The sequence below is a fragment of the Filicampus tigris genome, chromosome 6, assembly GCF_054856515.1.
Source record: "Filicampus tigris isolate MCC_2025a chromosome 6, RoL_Ftig_1.0, whole genome shotgun sequence".
NCBI lineage: Eukaryota > Metazoa > Chordata > Actinopteri > Syngnathiformes > Syngnathidae > Filicampus > Filicampus tigris.
Window position 1 is genome coordinate 8807494 of NC_141222.1, and position 15409 is coordinate 8822902.

Genomic DNA, 15409 nt, shown 5'->3' on the forward strand with positions numbered 1-15409 from the left:
CCCTCTGCTGCCAAGACTGGGAAAAAAGCTGGTAGCCTACTTAATTAGAAAGATTTCTTTGAAGGGTTAAAAAATAGAAAATTGCTTTATTTTTATTTTCTTGGACACCTTTATGCACTAAAAGAAGCAAAAAATAAATAAATGCATACAAAAATACATATGATACACATGCATGTGTGAACAAGTTCAAAGAGTAGTTAAATCAACAAAGGCCTGAGGGATATAACATCTTTTTAAAATCGGATTCATCGACGAATCAACAAAATAATCGATTATTAAAATAAGTTAGTTGCAGCCCTGATTAATATAATTGAATAAAATGAAAAGAATTTAATTGTTTGTGCATCTCAACTAATTCATTGCGTCTTCTTCTGGTCTGCATGACTTGGCCACAGGGGGCAGTATAATACAGTCAGGATTCATGCCAATACAAACGAAGAAGGTGTTCTCAGCTTCTGTGACTCTGTAAACTGCATTAATTGCAGTCATTTTTTGCAGAGGATAAAGAATTAATGCCAATGAGTATTGTTAGATTGTCTGGCTACATTTCTTCAAACAAGGCCTGAGAGATACATGAGAGACAGTATAGTATTGGAAAATCATTTATTTTGCTTTACTCGCAACCCCCCCAAAATGTAATATTTGCAATAAATCAATTGAGCCATCCATTTTCTATAACACTGACATAACAATTCATAGATAGGACGATTGTTTCAAAAACTGACATGTTAAGCTCAGTGGAGAGCCGTTTTGCTAGGATACATCTAGGGTTGCCTCCAGGGACTTGGGGCCCTGAGAAAAAGATTTCACCCATGGGCCCGTCTTTCACAGGTCCTTAGAATCCTCATGACTTTCCTCCCCCTTTAATATATCAGCACCAGTCAGGTCTTCGGGAAAGTGCCAACGTTTTAACTTGACCCTTACAAAACTAACAGGTTGGTGAGAGAGACATCAATCAGGCCAGTCATCTTTGCTCAGTCACAGACCTGAGAAAACGTTCGACTGGGAAAAAAAAACAAAACAAGAACATCTTAATCTGTTTCAAAACACACTACAGAAATTAAAATATGTCTTTTACAATTTCCTCACTGAACTGGACATGTTGGTGACCAAAGCTTCAGCTGTTTTTGGCATCAAGGCCCACTTCTGGCTTGAGTGCGGTGCAGTGTAAACCTACAAACAGAATGGCTTTACCACGGCAGGCTTCTGGTGTCCCTCAGCTGGGCCATCCCATTCTTGTGACAGAAGCTCTTCCACGGCTCTTTGTTCTCATAATGGGGCTGACGGTTTGCACTTTTCTGCAGCCGGCCAGTACTGGAGCGCACCCATCACATTTGGCAGCTTCGACGCGGCCATGGCCTCATTTCACGGACTCGGTGGGCCGTGGTGCACGCTGATGCAACAAAGAGCTCTGTCATCGGCGAGGTTGCCGTCAGGCAACTGAAACTGATGGCCATTCCAAAAGGCCCATGAGTGGCAGGAGCCCTAGAAGTTAGTTTTGTTTTGGTTTTTTTCCACAGTGCTTCAAATGCCTGGCAGCACACTGGAACTCTTTCACTCAAGGTCATTTATAAGACTCTTTTGCCACATAGCAGGTTTATTACATTAACCAATATTATAATTAGTGGAAACTTTTCAATAATCATATTACATAGTTATCTCCATCCCACTGGCGCACTTCAGAAATGCATTGTCTGACAAACAAAGAATGTTAATTTGCATTGTTCTGTCATAGGAACATGCAAAACCTTGCAGACATTTTTTTTTTTGCAAAAAATCTGTTGCAAAGTAACTACATAGAAATATTTAAGTCCTTAGTCTCCAAAAATGAAGACAGACATATTCTAAAGCACATTTCTCAGGGGACTGAGAAAAACTGTGAAGACATGAAGTCAACATTTGAATTAGTTTACGTGTAACCCTGACATTTGCTATAGCTTTAAGAATGAAGCACAGATGTCTTTAATTAACAAGCCAAACCAACATTCCTTTAATGCTGCATTTAGAGCGCACAGACACGTGCACACCAACGCACACACATGCACACACCTCTTCAGGTAACTGAGTGGAAGTTGAAGATCCAGTTTATAAAATACCTATAAGGGCCCTGATAGACCAAACCGACGTCGGAGGTCGTGAAGCGTCGTGGCGTCTGAATGCGCCATCTGATTGGTGTAGTGGCCACCGTCGTAGTGTCGTATCCCGTCTCCAAGTTGTGACAATTGGTCATTCTGATTGGCTGTTAGCTAGCAAATCAGCGCTCTGAGCACCAACGGGAAGTGACAAATGCGGAAAAATCAGTGAGCGCGCCTCCGCCGCCTTAATCTTCTTACAAGTGCAAGAGCGAGGGATGACAATGTAAGTATTTCGCAATACCGTGTCAAGAACGTGATGGTTTACTTCGCGTGGGAGTTCATCGTGAGCGAAGAACATAGCTGAATGCATTGTTTACGTTTTTATAATCCACCCCCGGCCAACAGCTTTCCGGTTGGATTTTTCTAACCATGAGAAATGGTGACTACCGCCGCCGATGGTATGGGAGGGTATTACATCTCACGCATGCACAGAAGGTACTTTAATGGTCAGCGTCGCTGTCTGTCGTTGCGGTGTATTCCTCCAGCGTGACGTGCCGATAGCCGGGCGGACACCACAGGGGGTAATCGTCTGTCACTGTTGGCCAGCGTCTTTTTGGTCTATCTAGGCCCAAAGACTACTTAAAAAATAAATTGTGTGCTTTTTAAGGTTCTTAAGACTGACAAAAACTTCAATTTAAAATCCCTTCTCATTCTTATTGTGTTAAAAATAGGGACGTAACGATTCACTCACGCCCCGATTCAATTCGATTTTCAGTTGACGATTTTTAATTAGATTTGATTTTTTTATACTCGCTTTCTCTCTGCGCTAGTGAGGTGCTGCTGCCATACACAAACGCAATACGCAATGATGTTTGCTGCAAGCGTGTCAAGTAGTGCTGCCGCAAAGTATTATTTTGCTAGTCGACTAATCACCAACAGTAATCGTGAATAGTTGACTAATCAGAACATATGTAAATCGCGGCATAATCGCACCAGGCTCTTATATGACCATTGGTAGTTTACCACTACAATTCTTTCAGCTATGCACAAAGGAATTACATTCAACATGTATTAAACCTTGCAGCTTGTACCAACATGTCTGACATGTTTATAAATGATGGAGTAATTGAAATTGAAGGCGATACTGTGGCCTTCATTTTTTTTTTTTTTTTAGCTATAAATGTTTAGTGCCTTTTAAAATGGAACCCAAAGCAATACATTATGCTGAGTTGCACTAATACTATGAAACTACCTATAAATACTAAAAGAAATACTTGGAAACATATTTAACTTTTCTTTTTTTTTTTTTTTAAATGTAGAAGAGAGTGAATTCATATGAGTCAACTTAGGTAAAAGCACTATGCTAAATAAAACTAAACTAAACACTTGTATACATTTTTAATTTTGTTTTTATTTAACTCTGATCCGAAACGTTTTGTTTTGCTTCTCTAATATGCATACCGTTAATTAGAGATACACATTCAAAATGTGGTATGCACTCGGAATAAAAAAAAACTTAGATTAGGAGGAAATTTTTTTTTTTTTTTACCACTCTAATTTAGTATATTCTAACAACATACCTCGGTATGTTATGTCCTTTATCGTTAGGTGTTGCCATTGAAGGTTTGTGTAAAATAAGTCATGTTGTGTCAACTGAGTGATAGGATTTCCGAGTTCTTAAACGCAACATTCGGTACGTGGTCACAGTGACTGTGAGGCAGCGCATGTTGACATCCTCGCTTGCTATTTGATGTCAACAGTGGGATCGTGGGTATACAAAAACTGTGCTTTGGTTTTTAATAAACGTGAGTTTGCTGACTAATGCCTCCATAGTCCGTTGTGCAGACGCTACAAAATGTTAGCGTACCAGAACAGGACTTGCGTGCGGCGTTCAGACGCAGACGTAGCCTGTGTGTGCTAACTAGCTAGCTTCCAGAAACGACTGTCGCTATGTCATAAATGAAATCGGGCATCAGCCACAACGTGCTTCCTTTTTAGATGCTCGTTTATCACCGCCGTGCTGCTATGAAAGAGCGTTGTTAACTTTCACTTAAGTAGCCATGACACCCATTACTCACAATGCTTCTTGTTTAGATCACGGATGACCCGGATTACCATTACTGCGCATGTGCGTTGCAGACAAGCCAGGACACGATAGAGCGGATATTGTTAACACGGCGTTGCGAATCGATTATTTGTTCATCTTTTTTAAATCGATGCATATCTTAAGCATTCATACCGATTTTGTATCGATTTTCAATAAATCGTTACATCCCTAGTTAAAAATAAACCATACTGGCAACAAGTCTAAAATATCATTTGTAAAAACTGAGTTAAGATTCCAATATAACTGACTATTATTATTTTTCAAATAAGTTAGAGATCTACTGGGGCAAGTGCTGTGCGATCACAGCAACAAATTAACACACGATCGAGGTTTAAAACAGGTCAAGCCGAGTCTGGAGCAGAAGACAGAGAGAAGCCACTCAGCAGCATCCAGACACAAACCAGGGTTGTGCACCCAGAAAAGTGTCTGTAGCCAGCCGGATGGAATGCAGCTGTTGAGATAGTGTGGATCTTCCACCCTGGTTCAGCTCACCCACGTATCAGAGCCAGGACATTGCATATAGATGCATTTGAGTCCCATTTCTCTAGTGAGACGTTTCACTCTGCTCCTCTTTCTTCTTCAAGGCCTCAATCGCCGCCATCTCCTTGGCCTCCTTCTTCTGGTTCCTTGCTTCAAACTGCAGCCTGCACAAGAGGACGCTGACCGTTAGCGACAACGGGACCTCGGCAGAGGCAAAGACATGCAGACAGAAATGACCAAAAGAAGCAGGCAATTCAAGGGATGACCTGTTTTCAATGATCCTCTGTACGATATCATCGGTGGTGAGACTGTTTGCACTATCAATGGTCCTAAAGATCCCTCTCCTCTTGGGCTCCTGAAGTGAAAAGACACAAGACACACACTGTTACAGTATTCTACCACCATTTAGGACCTACAGGCTTGAAACAAGCCGTGCCATTTGGAATAACGAATCAGCATTACGAAACAGAAAATACAACAAGGATTTTCAATATTTACAGTGTGATACTTGGATTAATAAAACATACAGTAACGATGGTGAATTCATATTTAATTGTAAAAGGTGCACTGTTTGGAAAAAAAAAAGGACTGTTTGAGAAGTTCAGAATTGCAAGTTTTTACTTTCCACAAGTTTAATTTCTGATGAGTTCCACTTGAATCTATAAATTGAATTTCTGCATTAATGGGTCCTGAATTTAACAAAAGTGGGTAGACTTAAATGAAGAAGGCCTTGTCTCTGTACAGAATCAGTTCACAGACGGATGTCACCCATGAATATGCTCGGGCAAAAATAACTTTTTCCCTTCAAATGATAACAAATAATAAAATCAGTTGTGCTGCACACAAAATGAATCTGTACTCACTGCGTAGGGGTCCGATCCGTCCTTGTCAGGAAAGACTTTTGTCATGCCATGACAAACCAGGTCCACCTGCAAATAATTAAGAAGAAATCATTTGAAATTTGAGCCGCCGACCTTCCAAAAACAAAAAATATAATTTTATTCAAAGACTGACTGAACTCACATATTAGGATGACTTAGTTATCACATGATCATATTTGGCTATCACATATTTTCCTTTATTTTGTATGACTACATTTTCAGTCGAAACAGCGGGGGATAAAATGCAGTTGAAAAATGCAAGATGGTTTGAATTAGGGCTGCACGATGTTGGAAAAAAATGACATAACGATTTTTGGGGGGGTTGCGAATGATATTGCGATGTTAAAAATAGAATTTTCACCAGATGACTTGAATAGATTTGTTTGGGAATAATTTGGTTAACTCACCATGACATCATTGTATTCAAATAATATCGTTTAATCCAGACTATGGGGGTTCATCTGTGAATGATGATTGCTGTATATAAAAGGGATCACAGAGGGCATGTCTCTGTAATATAATAGATTATTTAACATTGTATTTCACACTTCAATGTAAACACCAGCAAAATATTAAACATATTTTAAACAAAAAAATAACAAGGGCAGGTGCACTAAACCCTTGAGTCATTTCAAAACATAGAAGAAAATAAAAAACGTCTAAAGCAGCAGCAGCAGAGATAAACATCTTTAAACTAAACTATAAAATATTAAAAAATTAAAAAGCAGGTGTACTAGTGCCTGAGTTGTTTACAAAAATATAACATTAAGGTAAAAAAAGAAAAACCTTTGTGAAACTGCAGCAAAATTATCAACAAATTAGAACAAAAATATTAAAACTTAAAGAGCAGGTGCATTAGTCCCGAGTTGTTCACAAAAATATAACAATAACTAGAACGGTCTGCAAAACATATTTCATCCGTGATTTGTCGGTGCTGTTTGGACTTCCTATCATAAGGAGTTACGCTGGCGAAGGAGCCTGTAATTGTTTTTTGAGTCGACTTCTTAGTTTGAACTGCTCATACAGGGGCTTGTGACAGCGATTGCAGCAACATTGGTGAGGCACTGTTGGCAAAAGATGATTTGTTGTTCTGAATCTTCCTTTTTATAGCCGAAATACTTTCATATTTTGGATGTTGACTTTCTTTTGGGGACTAAATCCACTTCTGCCGCTGTCGTCTCCTCGCCTGTTTTTCAGAGCAGACAGCAGAGTGGAGGGAGAGGGGCCGGTGACTGATTGGCAGGAAGGAGGGGGTGAGCGAGACAAGCTGTGTAAGAGCACGGAGTAGCTTGCTGCTTTTTTGAAGCAAAACAAAAGTTTGCGTGTTCTAAAAAAAAAAAAAAAAAAAGTTAAAACATCGCACGTCCTACGATGTGACTATCGCGCGTGCGCACGTCGCAATCGCGATGTTCAAAAGACACATCGTGCAGGCCTAGTTTGAATGCAGTTGAAAAATGCAAGTTGGTTTTAAAATAGGTAATTTGTATTATAAATAGTTGAAAAATGTCAAAAGAAGGCACCTACCTTGAAATGATCCTGCAGGTCTCTGGTCACTGCATAGGGTGCGCCAATCACCACTTCGGACACATACTGCGCACATGGAGAGACAACTGTAGTCTCACCATCAAGCACTCTTGGTTGTGCACATGAGTTTAGTGCTTTTAAAGGAAAATGAATGTTGGCGGGTATGCGTGTGTGTCTGTGCTATTACCCGACAGGCCAGGACGCTCAGGGTCCTCTCGTGGACGTTCATGATTGGGTAGTTCTTTCCTTTGTACCGATTCACTTCCTGAGTATAATAAATAACTCCATCAGTGGCTTAAAGGTGCCAGACCAAAAAACTGAATGTTTTTAAAAGTTATGCGGTAGGTGCTGAGATGCACCTTATGAGGCATACCTGGTCAAAATGCAGACCAACAATGACGTAGGGTCTCTCTGCCAGCTTGTAGACCTCTGCTAAGAAGTCAACATGGCCGATGTCTGCCACGTGTCACGAGTAAAGGCAACAACTAATACAAAAAGTTATTTTACATTTGATGTTAAACGTTCTGTAAAGTGCATAAAGCGCAGTTACACAACATATCCAGCAGATGGCAATAGGCGACATCTAGTTAAAATAGCTGGGGGTTTTTTTCCATTAAAGCGGAAGTCAACCCAAACATATTTTTTTCAAGAATATGTTCCCAGCATGCCCACTAGTTGAAACACGGCATTCTGATTAATTTTACGTTTGCGGGATATAAATTAAGCGGTAAAATGCACTCATTTTTAGCCATCTCTGGGGGCGGCCATTTTGCCTTCTGTCGACTGAAAATGACATCACAACTGCTCACAAGGACCAATCACGGCTGACCTGTTTTCTGAATCTGAGCCGTGATTGGTCCTTGTGAGGAGTTGTGATGTCGTTTTCAGTCAACAGAAGACAAAATGGCCACCCCCAAGATGGCTAAAAACGAGTGCATTTTGCTGCTTAACTTATATTCCACAAATGCAAAATTTATCAAAATGCCGTGTTTCAACTCGTTCGCCTGCTGGGAAAATATTCTTGAAAAAAATATGTTTGGGTTGACGTCCGCTTTGAAGCAGAAGTCAACGCAAACATATTTTTTTCAAGAATAGCATCCCTAGTTATAGGCGGATAGACGGACAGGTCCATTACACAGGCAGAATGCCCACCTCTGGCTGTCTGTACTTAAAGCGGAAGTCAACCCAAAGATATTTTCTTCAAGAATATGTTCTATGCAAGTCCACTAGTTGAAACAGGGCATTCTGATAAATATTGCGTTTGTGGAATAAGCGTTAGTCCACTCCTTTTTAGCCATCTCTGGGGGCAGCCATTTTGTCTTCTGTTGACTGAAAATGACATCACAACTGCTCACAACGACCAATCATAGCTCAGAGATGGCTAAAAACGAGCGCATTTTATTGCAGCAGGCGAATGAGTTGAAACACGGCATTTTGATAAATTTTGCGTTTGTGGAATATAAATTAAGCAGCAAAATGCACTCGTGCAGCCACATAAAAACGATCCCCATTTAGAAAGAGTTCAAGACATACAAATGAGTCCATACCGCTGTCAAGCACACCAATTGCTCCCGCACCACCTTCTCATCCAAAAGCACATTTTGAATGTAGCACTTTGGCCTATCGTTGAGATGAGAATTTGAGTTATGTGACTGATGTGTCCCTGCTGCTTTCAGTAAATATCACTTAGCTGGAAAAGCGTGATATCAAGCTGTGTGTGCTCCGCCATTCATGACTGAACGTGACATTCTTTCAGTGTTTACACAGCGGATGATGTTCAAAGCATCCACTTTGAGACACATTTTCAACGTTTGTGAACAACACACGCCACAGTCGAAATGTTGAGGTTGGTTTGTCAATGTAAGGATACGGAAGAGGTCAAATGCCCCGGCTACATAGATGATGGTGTCGCCGGGCTGAGGCTCCTTCCCCGAGGCAAATTGGATGATCTTCTGAGACGTTTGTAGGAACTGTGACACTCCAGTCCATGGACTGTGGCCTTTAGGACCCTTTAATACAAGACCACAACATGTCATTGTGACAAAGACTCACTCTTTTTTTTTTTTTTTTTTTTTTTTTTTAATAACTCACATGATAAATTACTGAGATTTACATACCTTCCCAAAATTGTCTGTATGCTTCTGATAATCTGGGTTATCCTGCAAAAAATTATTAGAGGAAAGTAGGGTCTTCTTAAGCAAATAAATACAGGATACCAATCCACATATCATTTGCTCTTTTCATTTTCAATTGGAAATCGAAAAAGTGACTGATTTGTCGTAGAACTTATTTTGAATTTAAGATTTAAGTGCTCGTGTTTACGTGACCCAAATTTTTAAGCAATTAGTAACAAAGAGGTAAGTCCAAACAACAATTGTCAAAAGGTCAATCAGGCAGACCATTTCAAGGCCAAACATGTTTGAAACGTAAATGTCATTCGGCTTCAGCACACAGCACATGTAAATGTTCTGGTTTGTAAATGTGTTCCTTCTGCTTTGTGTGTTTGCACCAGACTACTGTCTTGTCTTCTGAGTGCCACAACCTCGAACTGGAACAAAGACATACAGTTCCTCACATACACTGCACAATGTTTGAAAGATGAATGAAAATATCGGCGCTGTTGCGATTTGACCCAAGCCTACTTACTAGTCCGCATGTGGACTGAATAGTTGAAAATGTACAAACAAACAACAAACACAGGTGACAGCAATTACGATGTGTTCTTGCACATTTGATTCCTCAGAACCACAGGTGTCAAACTCAAAGCCCACTGGCCAGAAGCGGCCCTCCGGGTCATTTTAGCTGGCCCCTTCCATATTTTTCCTTGACTCTTGTTGAAAAATGAGTTACCCACCTTAACAATGAAAACAATCGAATGGAGGAGCACCCCAATCAGAAGATCCAACGTAACGATGTGTAAGCTCACCATGTTGCTATGATGTGATTTGGTCATGAGAAGCATGCGTCCCACAAGGTCTGTGGTGGAGACGCCCTGAGTTCGTTTACATTCCCGATAACGTCCTGCTCTCTTCACCTCGTCATATGTGTCTTTGCCATCCACAGTCAGCGTGATGTCATCTGTTTAAAAAAAAAAAAAAATTAAAAAGAGGCCAGTTTCATTGCTGGCATCATGCCGGAGGATCCTGACGACAGATTTCTACCTCCGTGCACACAGAAGTCACAGTTGAACTTGTCCAGAGTCTCCAGGGTGGTGACGTAGGGTGCCCCTTCCACAATCTCATCCACCCACTTGATGGCCCGCACCATCTTATAGCGCTCTTCCTGGGTGAAGACTGGAGGGCCCTTGTGCTTGGAGATTTCCGCTTTTGATGGCATGAGACAATGAATGCTAACTAACAACTGATACATTCCCACAAGGAAACAATAAACTAATGCACTCCAATTCAATGGAGTGGATTTTGTGGTTGTAGTTTGCAGTGGTGTAGAGCTGCTCACTATTTCACTGAGAGCTGCTTTTAATATTATGGTGACTTTCAAATTACAAAAGCTGTTCACCACAAAAGTAGTCGAAAATAAAAAGGCAGCATTGGTAATTGGGAGTGTTATAACAAATGTGAGGAGCAACAACTAAAACAACACAGCACAGCCAATCAAATCAAGTGAATCTGTAAATTGGGTCCTTACCATCTGTATGCACCCCAACGATGAGGTAATCGCCCATGGCTTTAGCTTGCCGCAGTTGATTTGAGTGACCATAGTGGACCATGTCATAACTACAAAGAAGTTAGAGTAACAGAGTAACAACATTAGCGTGGGGAAAAATCTAAACACAGTAAGATTGTATACAGTAAACAAGAAAATACGTGCTTGCTGCCCTTCACCAAATTGGGAAATAACTCGCAAGGGACAGAATTATTGATCAGTGATCATTTAAATGATTGTTAAGAATTCTGATGATTGAGGGGAATTGATGATTACCATTACATGAATTGTCTAGGGCCTAACTGACTGGCAGAAAAAAAACAAAAAACGATTACCCATTAATCGGCCGATTATGTTTTATATGTGTTACTTGCGAGCACCTGAACAGAGATTCAAACCCGGGACTTTGACTGTGAGGCAGACATGCCTTTCAACCCAAGTCAACCCAAACATATTCCTACACAAAGAATGTGTTGGTATAAACGGCTGTAAAATATAGGCAAGGAAATGCAAGGCATCTTTATTTATGTAGCAGATTTCATACATAAACCAACTCAATGTGCTTCAGACAGGCAAAGACATCATATCACGATTTAAAAAAAATAAAATCACGATTGTGATTTTATGATGTCATAAAACATATTTAAAATTAATCTAAAACCGTAAAAGAAAAAAAAAGACATTTTAAGCCAGCTAAGCTTTCTGAACAGGTTGTAATTTGAATAGTGACATAAGGTAACATAATGTAAATATAAAAACACAGCTCGTAACGCGGGTCTAGTACTTTGAAGAGTCTTTTAAAGCCCTCGTTTTCCACCGTTTTAATGGGAATCATGTCTTCAGCATAAGTCACAGCCTCAGTTACTTCTTAAAGTGGTTGCCTGAACTTTTGGGATTATTTGAAGTTCCAAGAACACACGGAAATTATCTGAAATGGCCAGATCTTGAACATCAACAAATGAAATGTCAAAATCTTAAGAAATAGATTAAGAATGTGACCTTGAGCATGTGTTGAACGTTTTACGTTGTGACAGACCAAAATGATCATGTAGTATAAAAATTCTTTTTTATATTTAACGAAATTGTTGTCAACATGAATCTTAAAGTCTCCGATTATGACCAGATTACTGAAGGCATATCCTCTAATACTGCTTCATAAATTTGCCTTTTTGTCTTCCATGTCTATAAATGGTTACAACGATAATAATGGCTCAGAAAACAGAAAACAGGTGAGCTGTGATTGGTTGTTACCTGAGCCTTGAGCCACTGTGATGTCATTTTCAGTCGACAGAAAGTGACAACATGACCACCCGCTGAGATGGCTAAAAAGATGTGGATTTTGCTGCTTAACTCATACTCCACAAACACAATATTAACCAGAATGCAGAGTTTCAACTAGTGGGACTGCATAGAACATATTATTGTCATGAAAATGTTTGGGTTGACTTCCACTTTAATAAAAGACAGATATTCAAATGAATTAAAATCAGGCAATGACATTTCTTGACACTGAAATAAGCATCTAGAAATTGCAGCAATTCCGCTTCCTTTTCTACCACTGCAATGTTTGTTCACGAAACTAAAACTCGTTGGTCATTCATGATAGTTTTTGGTAACTTTCTGTTAACCAGGTTTCACTGAGGAGAATGTTTTTAATTTATTTTTTCACTGAGGAGAAATAAGTCTAGATCGTAGGTCATAATGATGTCATTTATTAATAGTGCCTTGTCGACTCGTGATCTAATCTTAAATAGCGCTAATCTTGCAGTGATAAGAGACACTGGCTTGTTCAGAGGTTGACAAGATAACCTAAGTAGGTTAGTAGCTCTAGACTTATTTCTTATATAGCTTTCTTATATATCTCATATCATAATAAAAAAAGATTCAAAATTAACTTATCCATGAATTGATCTTTATTTTTTCCCAATTAGCCAAGTGTCCATTTTTCTTATCTTAGCTCACTGTATAGTGCAGCGCAGTTTTGTATCACTGCAAACTAATGCCACACTATTCAACATACAGTCTAACAATCAAAACGGATTATTATTTTAAAAGGACTTAACTTGAACCCTTCAACTGATTTTTCCCTCTAGTAATAAACATATCTTAAATTATTGATAAGACTCCGGATATGGATGTTATAATTGGTGCTTAATGAAGTGACAAGAGGGTGTTTGGTGCTTTTGAGGAAAGCCTGGAGCGACATTTACTTCCAAAAATCCATCGACTGAACAAATGTATTTACAGACTGCATTTTATAAATGGGGTCCACAGTCTATGGTGAGCAACATTTCAAGGCTGTCGATGTCACGTACAATGTACAACTGTACATTGTCACGTGGCACAAGTTACTACTAGACGCAGATTTCCCCCATATTTTTTTCCAACGTTTTCATGTTTAGTTTTTTTTTTTGGTTTGTTTTTCTGAGATTTCCCCCCACCCCATTTTGGCCCCATTTTTCCTAGAAAACATATGTGAATGATTATTAGCATTTTTTTGTTAGAATTTTTCTTTTTCTTTTCTACTTTTTAATCCCCGCTCCTAAACGTAATTGAATGGGCAACAGGTAAACGCAGATTTTTGCCTTTCGTGAGCTGGCCCGGTCCGTTTCCTTCACGAATAGCGGGGTTCCACTGTAAGTATAAATTTAAGAATCTTTTAGAATTATTGCATGTCTTTATCTTTATCACAATTGTATAAAGACAAGAGTGTAATGGGCTTAGTGAGTCGTTTGGATCATTTATGCACTTGTATCTGCTGAGTTTGAAGGTCAACAGACTCAACACGTGTCAATTGCGCAACTGACATCGATGCTATTAAGATGTTTGTCTTTACCATTATGCAAGAAGTGTATTTCAATGGGCCACCTCCATTTGCTCTGTCAAAAGGACTGCCTCTACTCTGAATGTCAGCAATTTAAAATCCTCAATAACCTTTGACCTTTAAAATAGGACGTTACATGTATGGTAGCATGGTAGCCATTTGCACACATAAAACCAATGCAGCATAAAAAACTGCTAAATATATTTTGTGGCGTCTCTATGTTTGTGTGGGTTTTCTATAGGTAGACTTCCTCCCACATTCCAAAACAGGTGACTTCCATTGGGGTTCATGTTAATGTGACTTGTTGTCTTCTCTCTATGCAACATGACTGGCTGGGCAACCAGACCAGGATGCACCTTGCCTCTCACCCAAAAACAGCTGGGATAGGCTGAAGTTCATCCGTGACTCACATGAGAACAAGCGTTATAGAAAATGGATAGACATTCAAGAGGTGCAGCATAGTGCAGATGTGCCCGTATCACAGTTGAGAGGTTCTGGGCTCAAACCTCGGCCCAGGCACTCCATTGTGGACTTTCCCTTCGTGTAATGTGGCTGCATCTCACATTCCCAAAACATGAAAATTGGTGTAATTGAAAACTAAATTGTCCACAGGTGTCAGTAGGAAGCATCAATGGTTGTTCATATATTTGTGTGCTGTGATATGGCTGGCGACCTGTCTAGGGTGTACCCCACCAACCCAGGGTGTGCCCCGCCTCTCACCCAAAATCAGATGGGATAGGCTCCAGTCTAACATGTGACCCCAATGAAGATACGATATATCAATGGCAGAATCGTATTTATATTACATAATGTAGACCCATGATGACATTGGAATTTGCCATGCTTGTCTTCAAGCGTTGTTCAAGTATAAATGGTGTCTCTGCGGACAAAATTGTCCCCATCTTGCCCTGGACATGACTTCTAACCGAACGATGACGTTACGTAACGTGACACTAATCTAATGAAATCGGAAAAACATAAATGGTGCGTTTTTATGACCGCAGTTGAACAAAGACAGTCGTCAAAACGACATGTAAATCTTATTTACATCGCTGTGCAGTACAATTATGCACTACTTCCATTGCTGACATAGCCAAGCGGCTAGCTGGAGTATGCTATGCATAGAATAGTGACCAGTCATCTGTATTGTGACAATCCTGCGATAAGCATTGAGTTGATTTCACCGATATAAAAGCAGCAGTGAGGTTAAATGCAACCTTACCAGCCGTCACACCAAAGCCGGACAACGCGCTTCCTTTTCTCCGGGCTGCACCCTGAACCTGCCGGCTGAGTACTATGGCCGCCTTCCCCAAGTTGCTCCTCCGTGTCGTGGTGGCCGTTTTTAATCATTTCCACGGAATTCCACACAAACAGATCGACTGTAATACCAATTAATAGTCGCTAAAACAGTCACTCACGATTGGGTTTGTTTTCACGGAGATTATGCAGTACGCCCTCTAGTCGGTTGTACTAGGGTAGTGACGTCACTGTTTCAGACAACGCCTCCAACTACGCCTGATCGATCACGTGATCAAGGTAGCCAATACCGCAATTGCTTGTGGGTGGCAATGTTTTCGACAATTTTGCATGGGAAAATAGAGCGGCTCGGCTAACGTTAGAAATAAAATTAAAAAAGAAATAATATTTCTACTTGGCGTGGCGTTTCATACCGGTGTCATACTCCATACCACCCCAGCTTTTACCCTTTTTGGAAAAATCTAATTGCAAAAAAAAAAAAAAAAAAAAGAAGAAGAAGAAATTAAGTTCAAAACATTGTCATTTTCAACGCCAAGTCTACTTGTCATTTTAGCAAGAGTGGTGTACCACGTGATGGATGGCAAGAGGCGTACAGTAG

The 15409-nt window shown here is 40.0% G+C and overlaps 1 protein-coding gene across 1 annotated transcript; it reads right to left on the bottom strand.

Moving 5' to 3' along the window:
• Positions 1–1579: 1579 nt before the first annotated feature.
• On the bottom strand, positions 1580–15036 carry pcyt2 (phosphate cytidylyltransferase 2, ethanolamine). Its single transcript, XM_086032699.1, has 12 exons — positions 14777–15036; positions 10713–10801; positions 10229–10390; positions 9994–10145; positions 9185–9226; positions 8938–9076; positions 7441–7523; positions 7255–7332; positions 7068–7133; positions 5526–5591; positions 4929–5017; positions 1580–4826 (listed from the first exon to the last, which is right to left on the bottom strand). The coding sequence occupies exons 1-12, from the start codon at positions 14902–14904 to the stop codon at positions 4727–4729; spliced, it is 1194 nt and encodes a 397-aa protein (XP_085888825.1). The 5' UTR covers positions 14905–15036; the 3' UTR covers positions 1580–4726.
• Between the last annotated feature and the right edge of the window lie 373 nt (positions 15037–15409).